General features: G+C 40.0%; 1 protein-coding gene across 1 annotated transcript in view; it reads left to right on the top strand.

The window, feature by feature from the left end:
- The first annotated feature begins 240 nt into the window (after positions 1-240).
- Positions 241-19134, top strand: part of cdh13 (cadherin 13, H-cadherin (heart)) — a 1093774-nt gene continuing 1074880 nt past the window's right edge. The window contains exon 1 of the mRNA XM_060837989.1: positions 241-330. Within this exon, the coding sequence (XP_060693972.1) occupies positions 286-330 (45 nt within the window). The 5' untranslated portion in view covers positions 241-285. The remainder of the gene's footprint in view (positions 331-19134) is intronic.

Here is a 19134-nt window from a genome sequence, read left to right as displayed (position 1 = left end):
ACTCCACATCCCACGATAAATGTCCGAGGTGTAGACGCCGCCAGTGTGTTAATATATTCCCTCCCCTCCCTCGAAATTCTTCTAGTGTTGCTTTTGCACGGAATCCTCTGAAAAGCCATTGGTTGGAGACTGAAGTAGCCGCCCAGCGCTTTAGTGATGATGCTGCAGATCTATTTGAGAAGTTGGCTGGGTTTCAAGGCAGCCTGAAGCACAGCTCTATATAAAAATATGCACTGTGCTAGCCAGTGCATGAATGAAACCTACAGGACCTTATAGGCGGCAGACATGGAGCTCAAAATTCAACTAACGCTGCCCTTTCTCCTTGTTCAGGTAAGGGAAGACGATTCCAACCACTTCGCAGTTCGTAATGCTCCTGCTTTATTTGCTTTTATGTATTAAAAAAAACTCCTGTCAGAGAAAAAGGTAGGAATTAAATCGCTAGACGGAATGCCCACGATTAAACAATGCAGTGTAACTAGACTGGATTCTGAAAGCCTGTTCAAGATAAAGCATCGTGTTTTTTTTCTCTCTCTCTCCCGTTCGTCCAGTCGAAAGGATTGAGAGAGTCTGTCCCGGGAGTTTAACCTTTTCACCTGCATGGCTCTCCTCCCTCCCCCCCCAAAATCAGACATCTTTTCTCCAGGGCGGGCGAGGAAGTTAAATCACACTTGAGATTTCAACTTCAGTGCGTCGTCGGAGGGCTCAACTCCTCTCTCTCCATCAGAGAGAGAAAAAAGAAGTTTGGTCCCATTTTAGGTGGAAAATTCCTGCCGGGTGAAATCAGACTGCGCTGAGAGAGAAATGTAACGGATCCACTTGGACATGAGTCGCTGTCAGTCAACACGACTGGAATGTTTCAGGATTATATTTTTAAATAAGAGGGTTGGAGTGCGGGTCACATCTCCCTCCCCCCTCCCCCCACCAGCCCCCAGGGGGTGAGGGCACCCAGTGGTGGAATATACTGAACGAGGAAGGGGTGATTGGGGGCTGGGGCTCCGTTAACGAAGGGTTAACCAGTCTGTTGGAGGGGGAGGTGTAGGTTTTTTTCTCTCTATTTGAGCTGAATCTTGGTACAAATGTATAGTCGCGTGTTTTGAAAATAAAGGATTCAGGAGGTTGCGCACGGACAGTCACGGCCTTCAATCTCTGTTTAACTGAATGCGTGACTTTTCCGAAATGAAGCGCACGACTCGGTTTCTCTGTCAGCGCCTACCACTCGTTATCGCCTCGCCTTTACACTTGACTCTTTTGTTTTTCAAGCGATAACCTCCTCCCCCCCCTCCCGCCCCACACCCACATTTACCCCCCTTTATAAAAAAATTAATACCGATTCAAACACCGAACTCTACCCCAGAGCAGAGGACACTCAAGACTGTCCCAGATCTTTAGGGATACCTTTCGACAAACCTCACCGCGTGATCAACAATTGCCTCTTCCAACAACTTGGACTCGCTTGGAGCTGTACTTCAACAGAATGCCAACTGTTGGAGTCTCCAGTCTGAAGATTCTCGCCCTTCTATCTTCCATTTCACCCAAAACTAGATGACACAAGAAATCCAACTGTCTCTCCCCCCCCCCCCCCCCCTTGTCCTCCCCTCTTTCCTTTCCAACCACTGGCATTTCCCTTTCCAGAGCAGTTCGAGCTGCCTGGAATTCTGCTTGACTTTGCTGGGTGTGTCTGGGACGCTGTGACCCCCTCCCTTCCCACCGCCCGTCCATGAGGGTCCCCTTCCCCATCTGCAAAGCCGCCTCCTGCAGTTTTAGTGAGCTCCCGATTTTTCCAACCCCTTTCCGATGAGGTGGAAAGCATGTTTGCTGAAAAGGTCGAGGCGCAGACCAACGTTTATTTATTGAACTTGGTGTGAACTTGGGCGACTCCTTTTGATCACCTCGAATGGAAGCCCATTTTCTCGATTCTCCTGTCCACTTCCCTCCTTTCCACAGGGATACGACTTCACAAAGCCATTGTCACCAATGCAGTGCTCAGAGATGCTCCTGCTAATATTCCGGACTGAACAATAATCCATTCGAGTGTAAAACTTGGTTAAAAGACAGGTCTATTTGCTATCAGAAGGTGGCGCAACAGATTATTTTGGGACATTTTTTGTAAACCAGTGCGTTAGTTCACACTCATCAGGTACTACAGGGAGTCCGGCAATACTGTCTCATTTTGGAATATTCACTCGTTTCGGAGTTACAACAAACTTGTAAATTCTAAGCACCAAATTTACAATATCTTGAGAATCTCCTATGTCGCAGCGTTGTTCCAAGTATTTTTTTTTAAATAACCAAGTTTTGAGTGTTAAGATTTTTAAGGACATTGTGAACCATCTGTTGGAAATTGCTCAGAAGCAAGGCAATGCGCTTGATAAAGAGGGCCTGAAATAGCAGCAATTAGCATTCTGTTACAATGCAAATTTAAAACTGTAACTGCATATTGCATCTCCCTCCTGTCAAGAGGTTCTGTACAGAGTTGTATGCTGTCTGAACCAATGTCGTGGTTTAGTTTAGAAAGTTTCCAGCATTTTGACTTTTGAAATGACCATGTGAAAACAAATCAAGTTGTAGATGATGTAAACAGATGCTTCAGTCCAATTCATCCAGACTGAGCAGAAATCCTAAACTAATCTAGTCCCATTTGCCAGCAGTTGGCCCATATCCCTCTAAACTCTTCCTAGTCATATACCCATCCAGATGCCTGTTAAAAGTTGTAATTGTACCAGCCTCCACTACGTCCTCTAGCAGCTCATTCCATACACGCACCACCTTCTGTGTGGAAAAAGTTGCCCCTTAGGTCCTTTTTAAAATCTTTCCCCTCTCACCCTAAACCTATGCCCTATAGTCCTGGTCTCCCCAGCCCAGGGAAAAGACCTTGTTTATTTACAATAACAGTGCCCCTCATGATTTTATAAGCCTCCATATGGTCACCTCTCAGCTTCTAACACTCCAAGGAAAAATGCCCCAGCCTATTCAGCCTCTCCCTATAGCTCAAACCCTCCAACCCTGGCAAAATCCTTGTAAATCTTTTCTGAACCGTTTCAAGTTTCACAACATCCTTCTGATAGAGGGAGGCCTGAACTGAATAGCTTGGCCACTTTTGGAATACTGCAATGTCCTGTGCAGCCACAACATGACCTCCCAATTCCTATACTCTATGCATTGACTAATAAAGGCAAGTGTACCAAATGCCTTCTTCACAATCCCGTCTACCTGTGACTCCACTTTCAATGAGCTATGAACCTTCACTCCAAGGTCTCCTTTGTTCAGCAAAACTCTCCAGGACCTTACCATTAAGTGTATAAGTCCTGCCCAGATTTGCCTTTCCAAAATGCAGAACCTCACAATTGTCTAAATTGAACTCCATCTGCCACTCCTCATGACACAGGTAATTTCTCAGAATGCAAAGTATAAAAAGAGGCCACACACAACCTATGCTCTGTCAGTGTTTCTGATCCACTCTTTGGACTACTCAATCAGCCAATTTTGCTATTTTAGCATGTGATTGTTTAGCTTCGTCTTAAATTTATTCTGCTATCTTTCTTTACCACTTCATGTGTAGCAAGTTGTATGCTGCAACTACTCTTTCTGGTATAAGTTGTTTCTCCCCCTGAATTCAACACAAGAAAAATAAGTAGAATAAAGTTTAATGATTGGGGGAGGGAGAACAAAGCCAAATGCCCTTGCTGGCCACTTATTAAATACATTGTATTAAATTCTGTTTTACTTTCACACTGAATCTTATTTTCAGATTTGATTCTACGGAAAATGGTCCATCATGTTAGTGCTGACTTTTTTTGACAGATCCAATCATTCCCACCTACCCACTACTCCCATAGCCCTTCAATTCTTTTCCTACTTGCACGTGAACTACTTTCACAGCCTGATAGCAGGACACACTTCCAATGGCTAGACCTGAAGTTTCCATTTTCTCCCCAACTGTCAGAATTTAAGCTTGATTTTTATGTTGATTTAATACTTGCGTACAACTGTGGTATGACCACATTATGGAAAATACCAGACAGATTCATTTATGCTTGGAAGTATTTCAGATATAGAACTTAGAAGAGGCTGTAAGCATATCCAAAAAATAGTGTTGACAAGTTAATACATCATATGAAAGAGCGCTGGAGGGAGGTTTCCACCCTTGACAAAGAATCTGAGACCCCTGGCTTTGGCTTACCGACAAAAAGCAGAAGAGTAGTCAACAGACTTGAGTTGCATTTTTGGAGTACGATGATTCCATTGATCCAGCCATCCAAGTGTTGTAATTGTGTCCTTTCCTACATTGTTAGGATGAATGAGTAAGACCTTTGTATTTGCACTTGGGCTAATTAGTTTTTATTTTTCTTTTATGCTTTATAGAAAAAACTGTATTGTATTATCAAACTTCATTTTATGACGAGACAACAGAACTGCTGGTCGAGACCTCAAACAATGATAATGTGGGTTTACTAGTATTTGTGAAATCTTGAGTGCTGACCCAGAAGAAATGACCTAGCATGACAGTTAACAAATATAATGCATGACCAAATTAAATGACATGTGAGCTATTGTAGTAAGTCTTAGTCTGTTTTATACTGTGATAGTGAGGTGCGAGAAGTGGAACAGACTGCTGAATTGGATTTTTGGATTTTTAGTGTGGAATGAAATGAAAATAAAAAAAAACTTGAACAATGTTCTTGACAAATTTATTAATGTCAACTTATTTTTGAATAAAGTATCACTTTTTTATTCCAAAGTTATTTTGCTGAATATTAATGGAAAATGTCAATATCCGTTTCAGTAACTGAAGCCAACTGAGCATAAAGAAAGCTGACTGAATTTTTAAGAGAAGAAAAACTTCAGTTGTTTTGGGCAGTAAAATATTGATCACATTTTCCTGTTTACCAAATGAGGCAATGGTGCAACCATGATTTCAAACAAATGCCAGAGGGTGACCAACATGTCAATGAGTATTGGTGAGGAAGGAGGGAATATTGACCAATGGCAAAATTGGGTGGTTATGATATCCTTCAACTCTGAAACCAATAGTCAATTCCAAAATAAGACCCGGTTTATATTGTCAAACCAATGCAAAATCTTAGAAGCTGGAACAAAGTCTTTAAACTAAATTTTAATCACGTACAGATAAAGGCCCTCTCATTCCTTTAGAATCCATGTCAGAAGAGTACATTTTTATACCTTCATTTCCAACTTTATTCAGAATCACCATGATTTAAATTTTTCACTCTGTGCCAACTACTGAATTAAAGGGAGACATGTGCTGTAGGTCTGCATTTAAGAATGAACTTGTCTGTTCCAGATATTTTGACTTGGGAACCTTCTATTGAGTGAAAGGATGGGGCATTATTCCAATTGGTCTTAAAAGTCCTCACTTGAAAGGAAACAACACCATTTTGTTTTCAGCTAGCCCCGATTAAGGCACCATTTAAAAAAAAGTTATGATATGCAAATTTTTTGGAGTTTTAAAATTGTTTCAGAAATTTTCTTCTGTAGTTAAATAATTACATTGCGAAGAATATACTTATGATACACAGTTTATGAGGATATAGCATTGATGTTTCAATCATGATTCACCACTTTTAGTAATCATGATTAGCTCATTGAAATAGACTAGATTGGGATTGTTTATTTAACTATGCTTCTGGACAGAACTGTCACAAGATTATTGCTGAAATTGGAAAAGCAACATAATTTATAATCAAAATCTCCACATACTGTCTTTATCACAATGAAATGGCCCAAGATGCTTTCAAAAGAACATCATGAAGCTAAATATGACACAGCCATCAGGAGACATATCAGATGAATAAAAGCTTGGTAAAATATGTGTATTAGAATGACTTAAAGGGGATGTAGGGAGGTGTTTTCAGAAGAAGTGGCCTTTATAATAAGGAGAGCACAAATGGCAAGATATTGGAAGGTTTTAGGATTGTAGGAGAGGGGGAGGGCAGAAACCACAGGGATTTGGAAATGAAGATGTGAATTGAGGATAAAACACTTATTTACCAAGAGCAAATAAAGGTAATTGTGCACAAGTGATCAGGTAATGTGAAGTGCTTCAAGTTAAAGACATGGGCAAACGATTATGAATAAACAAAGTTTAAAATGGGGAAGTAACCAAGAGTGTGCTGAAATATTCAAGTTTAGAGGTAATGAAGGCATGAATAAAGGTTTCAGCAACAGGTGATTGGAGAGCAGGATGAAGGTAGGCAAGGAAAGTTTAATGATGACATGAATATCAAGTTGGAAGCTCATCTGTGGATCATGTGACCAAGTTGTGAATGGAACAGCTAAATATATTTCTTAATGAGAGGGTGTCATTAGTTAGGACACTTTGTTTTGGTCCTCACTCCAAATAATGGCTTCAATCTCCCTCAGTAATATTTCTGCTCATGCCAGGATTGCATGCCTAATCACTTATCCCTGCCACATGAACGGGAGTCTCCAATTGTCTTTGGAAAGTCTCTGCCATCTTTTTAAAAAAAGTCCTTGAACTAAATTCCAGCTACAAGGTCCACTCTGGTGACTTACGAATCCTCCAAGTCCAATTAATTTGAACAGAAAAAGGTGTCTCCTTAGCATCCTACTTGATCACCAACAAGTCTTTTCGCGCAGCAGCTGTGTTCTGTCTCTATTGGTTTTGTGTGAGAATTTGTCAAGCTATGAAAACTGGCACTTGATTTTCTGTAAGTTTTGGACTGGTACACTTTCTTTTATACTGATTTCCATTCAGGCTTGTCCAAGCTATTCTGATGCACCTAAAATTAAAGGAAACAGTATAAAACACACACTGCCTTAAAAGTGTTGCATTTGTAACAATATCTATGAATAGTTTGTTGGCAAGATTTAATTTCTACTTTGGGGTTTACTGTATTAGAAACGATGATATCTTTCCCTGGGGGGTTTATATAATTAACTTAGTTTAGCAACTGAACATACTAAATTATTTGGAAGCATCTCTGAGAAATGTAAAATATAAATTTTAGCAACTACACCCTCTTCATAAATTTTAGCTCAAATTTCACAGATTTTCTATGATTTTTTTCTGTGACTTAGATAAATTGTATCAATTTATTATACAGAGAAATGTGTGCACAATGCCAGCAAATGAAAATACATTTTCATTGTTCAGCATTAGCATCAAGTAATGATGTAACATGCAACTTAAGACCTCTGTTCTATCAACAGAGAGTCTTGATCTCAATCTCTCAATTAACAGTCATGTCAGGTAATAACCACCTCGAACAAGAGAGACGAATCTTTGACATTCACTAGCATTGCTATGGTTGAACTCACCCACTTTGAACATCCTAGCATTTACTGCTGACCAGATAATGAATTAGACTAGCCTAGTAAATACTATGGCACCAACAGAGGGTCAGATTGGGCATTCTGCAATGAGTCACTTGTCTCCCAACTGCTCCCCGAAATCTGAGTATGATTGCACCTGTCAGGATAAATGCAATTCGAAAAGCACTTGAGAAACCTGACACCATTCAGAACAAGGCAACAAGCCTGTTTATTTGGCAACAAATCCACAAACATTCATTTCCTCTACCACAACACAGTGGCACTCGATACATTTCACAAATTCATCAAAGCTCTTTTTAGACCCACACCTTTCCAAACCTATGACCATTACTGTCTACAAAGACAGCAGCTACATAGAAACGCTATCACATACATGTTTCCTGCCAAGCCCCACACCATTCTTGGAAATTTATTGCAGTTCCTTCACTGTTGGGTCAAAAAATCCAGGAGCTCCCTCCCTAACAGCACTGTGGTTTATATTCACCAAACTGCTGCAAGGGTTCGCTTGTTGAGGGCAATTAGAGATCAGCAATAAATTATATTTGAGCTAGTGAAGCCCATATCCTCTGAATTTTAAAATATTTTGCTATTATTACACAAAGTATTGTCGGCAACATTTGGTCTTGTCTCTTGGAGTACAAATTCTGGATTAGTGGTGCTGGAAGAGCACAGCAGTTCAGGCGGAATCCAAAGTGCAGCAAAATCATCAGGAAGAAGGACTTTTGCCCGAAATGTCGATTTCGTTGCACTTTGGATGTTGCCTGAACTGCTGTGTTCTTCCAGCACCACTGATCCAGACTCTGGTTTCCAGCATCTGCAGTCATTGTTTTTACCTCTTGGAGTACAAAGTTATTCTCAGGCTGTAAGTGTTTCTCTTACTACTATGACTCATTGCTCATCTCTAATGCCCATTGAGGAAGTGATCGATCTTGTGAGTTGCTAGTGGTAACCCTATAACCATTGGAATTTGTTTTCTAGAATGAGAGCATTTAATATTTCTCCAGACAAACATTTCATGCCAAATTTTAATCTTCCTCAAGCTGTCAATCTAAATCCTAAAATTTTGTGGACAATGTGAACTTGCCTTATCCATCAATTTCTGTTATCTCTTTAATCATATTGCATTGAATATATACAGTAGGAAATAGTTTAATATGTTTTAATTTTTTCCCAGAAAATAGTCTTTAAAGTGCAAATATGCAACCCTCCATGCTATTAATTTATCTGAATAAGTATCAGATTTTGTTAAGCAACATTTCATTTTGCTTGTACTGAGAGCTTTTATTATAGGCATTATCCTTTCAAATAGATGGCCTATTTCATTTAAATATTAAATAGCTCATTAGACTGTTGATGAGGTTCATTACAGCCATTAAAAGTAATTTTTAATACTTTTAACTCACTTGAAACAAGCAATTTTTAAATTTACCAGTCCCCTGAGTTTAATTCTCTGAGCGATAGGGATGCAATTGCTAGAGTTTCTGAATAGTAATCCATTATATATCTAGGTGACTAATGACTAGCCACATGAGATTTTTTTAACACTGGTATGATGTAAGATTTAATGTGCTGTGTAACAAATAATTTGTCTCTTTTGATGACTTACCTTTTTTTGTTGTTCTTCGATCTCTGCAATGTCACTAATCTACAGGCAGACTTTCTGCCATCTGAAAAGCAAGCAGATGAGATCAGGTTTCAACATAAGTTCAGTTACCAAAGTCTTTCAGTAGAGTTACTCAATTGTAGAGTGAGTTGAAGTACCAAGTGTACCATGAGGCAGGAGCACCACCTATTGGACTGGTTGAGAATTAATAACATGCAGCCCTACTTATGATGGGTGGAATTTGAATGTCAACCATTAAGGGCACCAACTTTGACAGTTACAAAGGAGCACACAAATTATGTTCACTGTCATAGTCATTTCTGTAATTCTTAAGCAAGGGATATGTTGTCAGCATTTTTCCATCAGTGTAAGATATTGGACATACAGCAAATCCAAATTTTTGGAGATAGGATAGCTTTGTATGGTGTACTTTGCCTATGGCTGAAGAGGCTAATGTGTAAAAGGTAGGTTTTGCCACAAGTACTCCATATGATGTGTTATTGTTTTGACCCAATTAGCACCTGAAAGAGTTAACTGGCATCGTGAGATATGCAGTGCCATTCAAGATTTCAAAGATCGTTCCTGAGGATCTAACCATTGTCTGAACCAGTTCTGGTTCTGTGTGAGTGTGTTTGATTTAGTAGTAATAATGCAAACTTTAAGCTGAGCCTGATATCTCACAACAGAATATTAAATCATGTATAATGTAACTAGTTATTAGGTTTCACTGTCATCAAGTCAATCATCCACCTGAACACCTCTATGAGGGCATACTTCTTCATGAGTGGCTTGCAGTTAGTAGCTTGCAGCACAGAAACAGACCCTTCGGTCCAACTTGTCCATGGTGACCAGATACCCCAACTCATTCTAGTCCCACCTGCCAGCATCCGGCCCATATCCCTCCAAACCCTTCCTTTATACCAGCAAGAATAATAAGTGGCAGTGAATCTACTGAAAACATCACAAATGATTCAGCTGGATAACTATGGTAATGAGTGCTAGTGGTGGCCATCTGGAGATGGAGATAATTCATATTGGTATGGCTAATCCATGATCATTGCGGGTTGTAGTTCTGGTGTTGGCATTTGTCGTTGCCAAAGCCACCATCACTATGATTATGTTGGCACATGCTCGCCCAGAAGTGACATTGGCAGTGTGCTCTGATAATCACGCTGAAGATCAGTAAGTAATGACAATGTTGAAGGCCTTCATGTCGTATTTTCAAACATGCTTTGGGCATTTTACAGGTTGTCTTCTACTCCAGTGACCTTATTGTTCAGAAAATTACATGGCTGATGGCTGCATACCTGACTTGGTCAAGTTCACTTTTGTGTGATGAGTGGCAATATACTAGAATATTTGACTCTCAAAAGACTACCACCTTCAAGATTTTGTCCTTCAATTAAATGCTCAGAATTTCCACCATTTCCAATTGAGAATTTTTCTTGCAGCATATTCAATAAAGTGTTACTTGCTGCTCCAGTTTTTAATATTTGTTAATGTGCTAAGGCATTTTAATTCCAGTCATCAATCGTAAGCCAAGCGAGTAAGTTACTTCAATGTTTAAGATTTGGATCTGCTTAGCCAACTGTTTTCACTTTTACTATTAAATTCAAAAGATAGCAACAAATTGAGTTATATATGGCAAATATAAAAATTTGCACTATTTCAAATGACTAGAAATATAATGTACAAAAATCAGAACTGCCATTCAAAGTAAAATTGTGGAACTTTTCCCCCAAATATTTTCTACATATGTAATATCACTAGAAAGAGTTCAGGAGAAATCTTACAAGGATATTGCTGAGACTCAATGGCCTGAGGTTGGAGAGATTGAAGAACCTAGGACTTTTTTCTTTAGAGAAAGGAGACCGAGGGGGGATCCTATATAAGTCTGTAAGATCAGGAGTGGCATGGATATGGTGAGTGCTGTCAGTCTTTTTCCCAGAGTTAGGGAATTGAGGACGAGAGGGCATCCGTTTAAGGTGAGAGAGGAAAGAATAAAAGAGAACCTGAGAGGCAACCTTTTTTACACAGAGGGTGGTATGCATATGGAATGATCTGCCAGTGGAAGTGGTTGAGGCACGTACATTAAAACATTCAAAAGGCATTTGTACAATTGCAGGGATAGGAAAGGTTTAGCATGTTATGGGCCAAATGCAGGGAAATGAGGTTAGCATGAATGGACATTTTGGTCAGCGTGGATCAGTTTGGGCCAAAGGGCCGGTCTCTGTGCTTTAGAACTCTAACTGACATTTCGAATTTTAAAACCCAAACCTTTTTTCGCTTCCTATTTCAATATTACTAGTGCACTAAATTTCTTTGTTTTTTTTATAGTTGTGGTAGTGAGGGGGTACAATGAAACTTGAAGCAACAAAAGATGACCAGTGAAATTTAATTCTGTATTGATCCAGATCTTAATGGATTCAAGTTTTGGTATCAAGCAAATTTTATGTCTATTATTATTGATTCAATACGATAGGGTTTCTTCAATTGTTGCTTGTAATACTAGAATTAATATTAGTTTTGATCAGAATCTTCCCCCCACTCCACCCCCAATTTCCATTCAAGACAAGCAAGTTTTCTGCATCCTCATTTTACTCTTCAAGTCAGAAGGAACGGATAGTCCAGCCAATGCCATTCTGTGCATTTTAGAAATTGTCCCCTTTTCGAAGCCTATTTTCTTCTAACTTAACTATCATTTTCCATGATGTCCATGTTCTATTTGCAAACTGTAATTTCAGTTTTCAAGCTATTTATATGTTCTTGGTGTTTCATGGCACTTTCCAAAAGGCTAGCAAGATGCCTTGGCTAGGAGTGTCCATTTGTTCCGGTTACAGCATACTGCGGGAAAGGGAAGGCTCATTTACTTAGCATTTCTACTGTACAAAACATGTCTGGGATTCTTTTCTTCTGTGACTACTTAAGTTAAAATGTGTTTTTATTCTTGAATGCTGGCATTATCCATTTTAATAGGGACAAATTACCTTAGAAAACCCTTCAAATTAACAACATTAATGTAGCATAACTCATTTGCCAATTGGTTTCCTTCTCCACAATATCCTATTTCTCAGACAATTAGTACAGTATTGCATTTCCCTGTCTAGTCTCATTGTGCTGGCTGGTCTTGCTTTTACTTCTGCTGTTTTCTCAAACTCCTTTGCAGATGATGACAACCTCTGGCTAGCCTTGATATTGTTGAGACCAAGTTAGCCAGGTGACAAAACTCTATGCATTGGCCTTCCTCACATGAAGCTTTTTCTTCCAAGATTCAAGAACATGTATTGACTACATCCCCAAAAAACAATTCCATTGACATTTTAACACAAAATCAAGGATGACATTACAATGCACACAATGCTGTATTGTCAGAGCTATCTTAACTCAAGGTTGGTATTGACTTTGCCAGAACTTGTATTCTGGAGCAGTTTTTCCAAGAGAAGCAGGAAGCTCTCTGTCCTGACCCAAGTTCCTCCCTTGACCAATAGCATTGAACCATCTTTAAACTCATTGCTCTTTGTGGGATCATTCTGTGCATAAAATGACTGCAGTCCTTTGTCCATAACAGGGACTGTATTATGCAATCCATCCCATGCGAAGTGCCTTTTTTGCGATTGGAGCTTTAAGAATATAAATGTATTGTTTGTTTCTCTGCTACTACTTCTGGTAACTGAGTGAGTAGATGTGATTCTGGTAGGTTTCTGCACACTGTACTGAGGAAGGGCCTCTGATCTGGATTGTTGCTGCTGTCTTAGAGTCAAGCACAAGCCTGCTGATGCACTGTGACATCAGATATGCCACTATCACTTCACAAATCACAATTTTGTCATAATATTATAAAACTAATTTCCTAAGGCCCTTTTAACTTGCTTATGCAGCTTTCTCTGATTTGTCTTATCACGGTGGATTGAGGATGCTGGTCTTCAATCAAATTGATTGGATTGTCACTGAGCCTGAGGTGGTTGGTATTGTCTTCCTGTCATCATCCCAGGGCTGGTGATAGTCCAACTCACTACTTGTGGTTTTTAACAATGTTTTGTTTGTTTCTTCTGACCATCCCAAATAGAGTTTGTCTAAGGACTGCCTTCAGACTTTCGATGTTTGTCTGAGCCGTGTTAGTAATATTGAAAAGGGGTTGAATCTTGTGGTTTTTCTTGGCTAAGTGTGAGTTGTTGGGTTTTTGGGAGGGGTTCTCCCTACAAGGCCCAGGGATATTGAATACCAAACACACCTTATTAACTCCCTACCCAGTCTCTATGACAGCACTCAGTTCTGATTTCTATCCTCCATCTTACTATGCACTGCTCCACTAATAACTTGCCAATAACTGGATATCTGGCAAAGGACCAGCGACCTTTTCATCTACACCACCTTTAAAAGCCTGCTGTACACCCTGACAAGTTGGTCTGCAGCTGCCCTGCATGCTTCCTGACAGTTGCCTTGAATATGGCATACAGGGAAATTTGGTGGTCTGCTTTTGCAGGTGCTGTCCTGAGAGTCCTGCTGGATGGGGTGGTGCAGAGGAGGGACTTTCCAATCTTCTTGAACCAAGATTGGAGCCTGTGATACCAGAACGTATTAGCCTGATCTGAAGTTTCAATCCAGGCCAGTTCAGTCTGTCATCTGGAGAAATGCCCAGCACTATAGGAAGAAGATTAATGTCATTCTCCAACACTATCAACACAAGTACCTCCTTCTGTCCAACTCTGTCACACTATCCATACTTTTGTACTCAACTCCCACTATTGACTGCAACATCTTACCCACCCCAATATCTGATACCACTAAGCCTATATGCCCTCTATGCTGCCTACTCACCTGCGTGAGAACCCTTTCACTTGCATCAAAAGTAACAGCTGTGCTATCTTCTATTTTCTTTCCTATCTGCCTCACTTCTCTCTGAGATGCTCATTCTACTTCTGGATCCTAGCTTTACCTAAATGGTGACCAGTGTCTGAAGAAACCTTTTTTCACTTTGTTATATATGCTTTTACTTTGAAACAGACTCTGATGATAGCAGCAATAGTCAGTACAACTCTCTCTCTGGGACGATCACATCTGATGCTAATCTTGCATAATCTGTATCTGTCATCCAATTCAATTATCCGATAAAAAACATTCCGGGTATGTGACTTCAGGGAAATTGGAATGGGCAATAATTGGCCTTGACAGTGACACACCCTCATCCCATGGATGGTACTTTTTTTTTTTAAAAAAAGATTTAAGGTGTTGTGAAACTTGAAAGGGTTCAGAAAAGATTTATTAGGACATTGCCAGGGTTGGAGGATTTGAGCTGTAGGGAGAGGCTGAATAGGCTGGGCTGTTTTCCCTGGAATGTCGAAGGCTGAGGGGTGACCTTGTAGAGATTTATGGTCATGGATAGGGTGAATAGACAAGGTCTTTTCTCTGGGGTGGGGGAGTTCAGAACTAGAGGGCATAGATTTAGGGTGAGAGGGGAAAGATATAAAAGAAACCCAAGGGGCAGCTTTTTCACACAGAGGCTGGTATAGGTATAGAATGAGCTGCCAGAGGAAGTGGTGGAGGTTAGTACGATTACAATATTTAAAAGGCATCTTATTGGTTATATGAATAGGAAGGGTTTGGAGCAATATGGGCCAGGTGCTGAGGCTAGTCTGGGTAGGGATATCTGGTCAGCATTGACGAGTTGGACTGAAGGGTCTGTTTCTGTGCTGTACATCTCAATGACTCTGTATACCAAGATACAGTGAAAAGTATGGATTTGCATACTTACAAGACAAATCATGCTTGTGTAAGTACAACAGGGTAACAGAATAGAGACTAAGAGATAATGAGGGCTGGAGATCTGAGTCAAAAAGTGTGGCACTGGAAAAGCACAGCAGGTCAGGCAAGCATCTGAGGAGCAAGAAAGTCGATGTTTTTGAGCATAAGCTCTTCATCAGGAATTCCAGCGCCACACTTTTTGACTCTAATAGAACAGAAAGCAGAATATAGTTTACAGTTACAGAGAAGATACACAGAGCAACTCCAATACGAGAGGTCCACTCAAAAGTCTGATATCAGTAGGGTAGAAGCTGTTCTTAAATCTGTTTTCAAATGTTTTTGCCTGATGGAAGAGAGTATAACCAGAGTGGGAGAGGTCTTTGATTATTTTGGTAAAAACCAGGACTGCAGATGCTGGAAACCAGAGTCTAGATTAGAGTGGTGCTGGAAAAGCACAGCAGGTCTGGCAGCATCCAAGGAGGCAGGAAAAAGCGACGGTTCGGCCAAAAGCCCTTCATCAGGAATAGAGCTCTATTCCTGATGAAGGGCTTTTGGCCAAACCGTCGCTTTTTCCTGCCTCCTCGGATGCTGCCTGACCTGCTGTGCTTTTTCAGCACCACTCTAATCTAGACTGTTTGATTATTTTGGCCGCTTTCCCAAGGTAGTGGGAAATATAGACAATTGGATCCTTAGCTTCCCGACCCACAGACCACAACTGACTGAGTGGAGTTTACACATTCTCCCCATGCCTGCGTGGGTTTCCCCCAGGAGCCCCGGTTTCCTCCCACAGTTCAAAAATGTGCAGGTTAGGTGAATTGGCCATGCTAAATTGCCCGTAATGTTAGGTGAAGGGATAAATGTAGGGGAATGGATCTGGGTGAGTTGTGCTTCGGCGGGTCAGTGTGGACTTGTTGGGCTGAAGGGCCTGTTTCCACACTGTAAGTAATCTAATCTAATCTAATCAGGGAAGATAGAAAACTGCACCTCCTTCGCAATAACCCTCAATACAGGAACACCCCCAAGGATGCGTTCTCTGCTCCCTACTGTATTCCCTGTACTCTCATAACTGTGTAGCTAAATTCTGAATGAATGCCATTTGTAAATTTGATGATGACACCATTGTGGTAGGACTGATAATGAACAATAATAATTCAGAATACAGAAAGGAGGGCTTGATGTCCTGGTGCAGTGATACCAACCCCTCTCTCAATGTCAGCCAAAACAAAGAACTGATCCTTGACTTCAGGAAGAAAGGTGGAGGATACTCCCTGTCTACATGAATGGAGTGGAAGTTGAGATCAGCAAGTTCCTTGACGATAACCGACAACCTATTCTGGACTTCCAACATAGATGGAAGGCACACCAATGCTGCCTCTTGCTTGGGCAGCTCAGGAAAGTTGTCATGTCTGTAATGACCCTCACTGACTTTGACAGATTCATCACAGAAAGCATGCCATATGGGTGCATCGCAGTTTGTCCGGCAACTGCTCTTCCCAGAACTGGAGAAAACTACAGAAGGCCGTGTGCACACCCCAGACCATCTTGGAAGCCAACGTTCCATCCATGGACTCCATTTACACCTCTCATTGCTACACAAAGACTGCCAACACCATCAAAGACCATCCCATGCCATTATTGCTCTTCTACAACCTCTTCAGTCAGGCAAAAGATACGGAAGCTTGAACACACTCACCAACTGGTTCAAGAACAGCCTCTTTCCTGCTGTCATTAAACTGCTGATTGGACCTCTCTAACTTCAAATAATGTTGATCTCGTGCACGTGCTGTGTAGTTGTAAACCTGTATGCCATGCTCTGTTGAAACACCCTATGATCTGTACGTCCTTGTTTGTTATGTACTGCCCACAAAACAAAGCTTTTCACATGTACAACAAATCAAATCAATCTAAGGAAGGCTAGTTTTTGTGATGGACTAAGCTGCACTCTCAACTGTGTCATTTCTTTTAGTCTTGGAGAGCAATCACTATACCAAACTGTTGTGCTTCCAGACAGAGTGCTTCCTATGGTGCATCTATAAAAATTTCTAAGTGTCATTGTGGGCATGCTGAATTTCCTTACCTTATTTTTGAGGAAATAAACCTAAATCTGTATATAACATAATTTGCTTTGGTTGTATTGTTTAGCAAGTTGAGAATATAAATATTACTTGATATTCTCATTTCAAAAATTAGCTACCTATTTTAATATATCTAGTATCTTCAGAGAAGTTGATAGTTGCACTTTGTACTTCATTTGAGTAGCTAATTTAAGTTTGCTTTCTACACAACTCTCACACAGAGGGTGAACCACTGAGGCTATGGAATGAGATGCCAGAGGATGTGGTAGAGGCTGGTACAATTGCAACATTTAAGGGGCATTTGGATGGATATATGAATAGGAAGGGTTTGGAGGGATATGGGCCGGGTGCTGGCAGGTGGAACTAGATTCGGTTGGGATATCTGGTCAGCATGGACAGGTTGGACCGAAGGGTCTGTTTCCGTGCTGTACATCTCTATGACTCTGACTCTATAACTGTGCCTTCGATTTAAATGTCTGAAATGGAATAAATTAGATTGAAACTTTGTAATAAGAATTATTACAATGAACACATTTGTATTTGACATGGTCAAATGGACATGGTCACATTTGTATGGTCTCTCATTATTTATGACTTAGCAGATTCAAGTAAACTTAAATTTTACTGAAAAGTTGATGAAGCCATTAAACCTTGACACTTTTAATCAAGGCTTTCAAATTGGTGAACTATTGAGCTACGTCTGGCTTGTCCCCTCTTCTCAAAATCTCATTCACAAATGTCGGTGATGCTTAATTGAAATCTAACACTTACTGGTTGAAAAACAACAGCTGTGACTGTAGATTTGATAAATAAGAGATCAGGTCTAATCTCAATAGTACATTGACTGTTAGACTTTCTCCCTAAATGGAAAATGCCTCATTATGCAATGTTTCAAATTTTTCCTGATTTTGCACTGTATTGAAAAATGTAGTGTTTTTCAAAGCCTGCATGCTTAACAGTCCATGAAAATCAGTGAAAATGTAAGGCAAAATAGGTAAGTATTTAGGTTAAAGCATTTGTTGCTTTTGTTGGGCAAATAATATCCGACTGGAAAAGAGCACTTTTTTTAGATATGCAAAAGCAAATAGTGCAGATGTTGGAATATTGAAACAAAGGGGAAATATTGGAAATTCTCAGTGGTTCAGACAGCAAATGTGGAATGACTGTTATGTCAGTTTGGTGACTTTTTTTTATCAGAACTGGCTGAAGTTAGAGAACAAATACTGCAGGGAAAGGGGAAGGAAGGGTGCTGGTTGTGGTTGGAGAGGAATACAAGACAGTGTCTGTGTTTGTGTGGAAGGCATGAACCATTAAATGATGTGATGGTGCAGGATTGAGGATTGTAACAGTACAAATAAACAAATGGATAATCTTATTTCTGACTCTGGTTCCTGAAAACCCGTAACCTCTTGTTTCTTGAACTTGTTGTCTCATTTATATTAAGCCACTCATAACTTATTTTCTTCTATCTCTTGCTCTGTCATTCTCTGAAAGAAGCCAGAAAGAGCTTGTTTCTATCTGTCTCCCCATGTCAGGGGAATGTATGTAGTTGTCCCTTTTTTTCCTTTCTCTTTTTCCCATCAGTGTTTCCAAAGTGTTCTGCTATGTATCATGGTCAGTGTCAGCATACCTTTTTCTTTCAAGAGGCAAAATATACCAGTTAAGAAATGGTTGTGATAGCATATCTGTAACATATGATCTGAAAGTATAAAGGCCTTCAATGGCATATTATTTGAGATTACATGAAGCACAGCATGTTATTGAAACCATGCTGCACGTTTTAGCTAAATAGCTTAACACTAGACCAAAAACTTGTGTATCTGTTAATTTAATTGCTGTTTATAATTGTTTTGTCAGAATCTTCAAGACAACTTATCCATGCCTAGTATATTTTGCTACTGGGGTTGAAATATCCATAACTGGATAACATAAATTATTTTTTCTGGTGGCAAATTCCACATCATTAGGAATGAACTGCTCACCTCAGAAACTGGACTTAAAACTACGAACTTATTTGAATTTCTATATTGCAAGAGAGTGGTGACATGGTTATAAGTTGTCCTATCCATTTTAAATCTCAAATTTTCTCACTGTAACAAAAAGTACTGTTGTGAACCTTCATCATTGTACCTCCATTGACTTCAAATGGGAGCTAATAGATAGAAGCATGGATAGAAACTTATCTGTCTGGTAGAAAACAACAGGGTCTTTCTCAGGTTGGCAGCTGGTGACAAGTGGTATTCCACAAGGCATAGTGTTAGGACCACAATTTTTCACTTTATACATTCTTCATCTAGATGAAGGACCTGAGGGCATTCTGGCTAAGTTTACAGATGATACAAAGGTAGTAGAAGAACAGTTAGCATTGAGGAGGTGGGGAAGCTGCAGAAGGATTTGGAC

The sequence above is a fragment of the Hemiscyllium ocellatum genome, chromosome 17 (assembly GCF_020745735.1).
Source record: "Hemiscyllium ocellatum isolate sHemOce1 chromosome 17, sHemOce1.pat.X.cur, whole genome shotgun sequence".
In the NCBI taxonomy this organism is placed as follows: Eukaryota; Metazoa; Chordata; class Chondrichthyes; order Orectolobiformes; family Hemiscylliidae; genus Hemiscyllium; species Hemiscyllium ocellatum.
The sequence above is the reverse complement of the archived record's forward strand: the minus strand, read 5'-3'. Positions and strand labels throughout refer to the sequence as shown.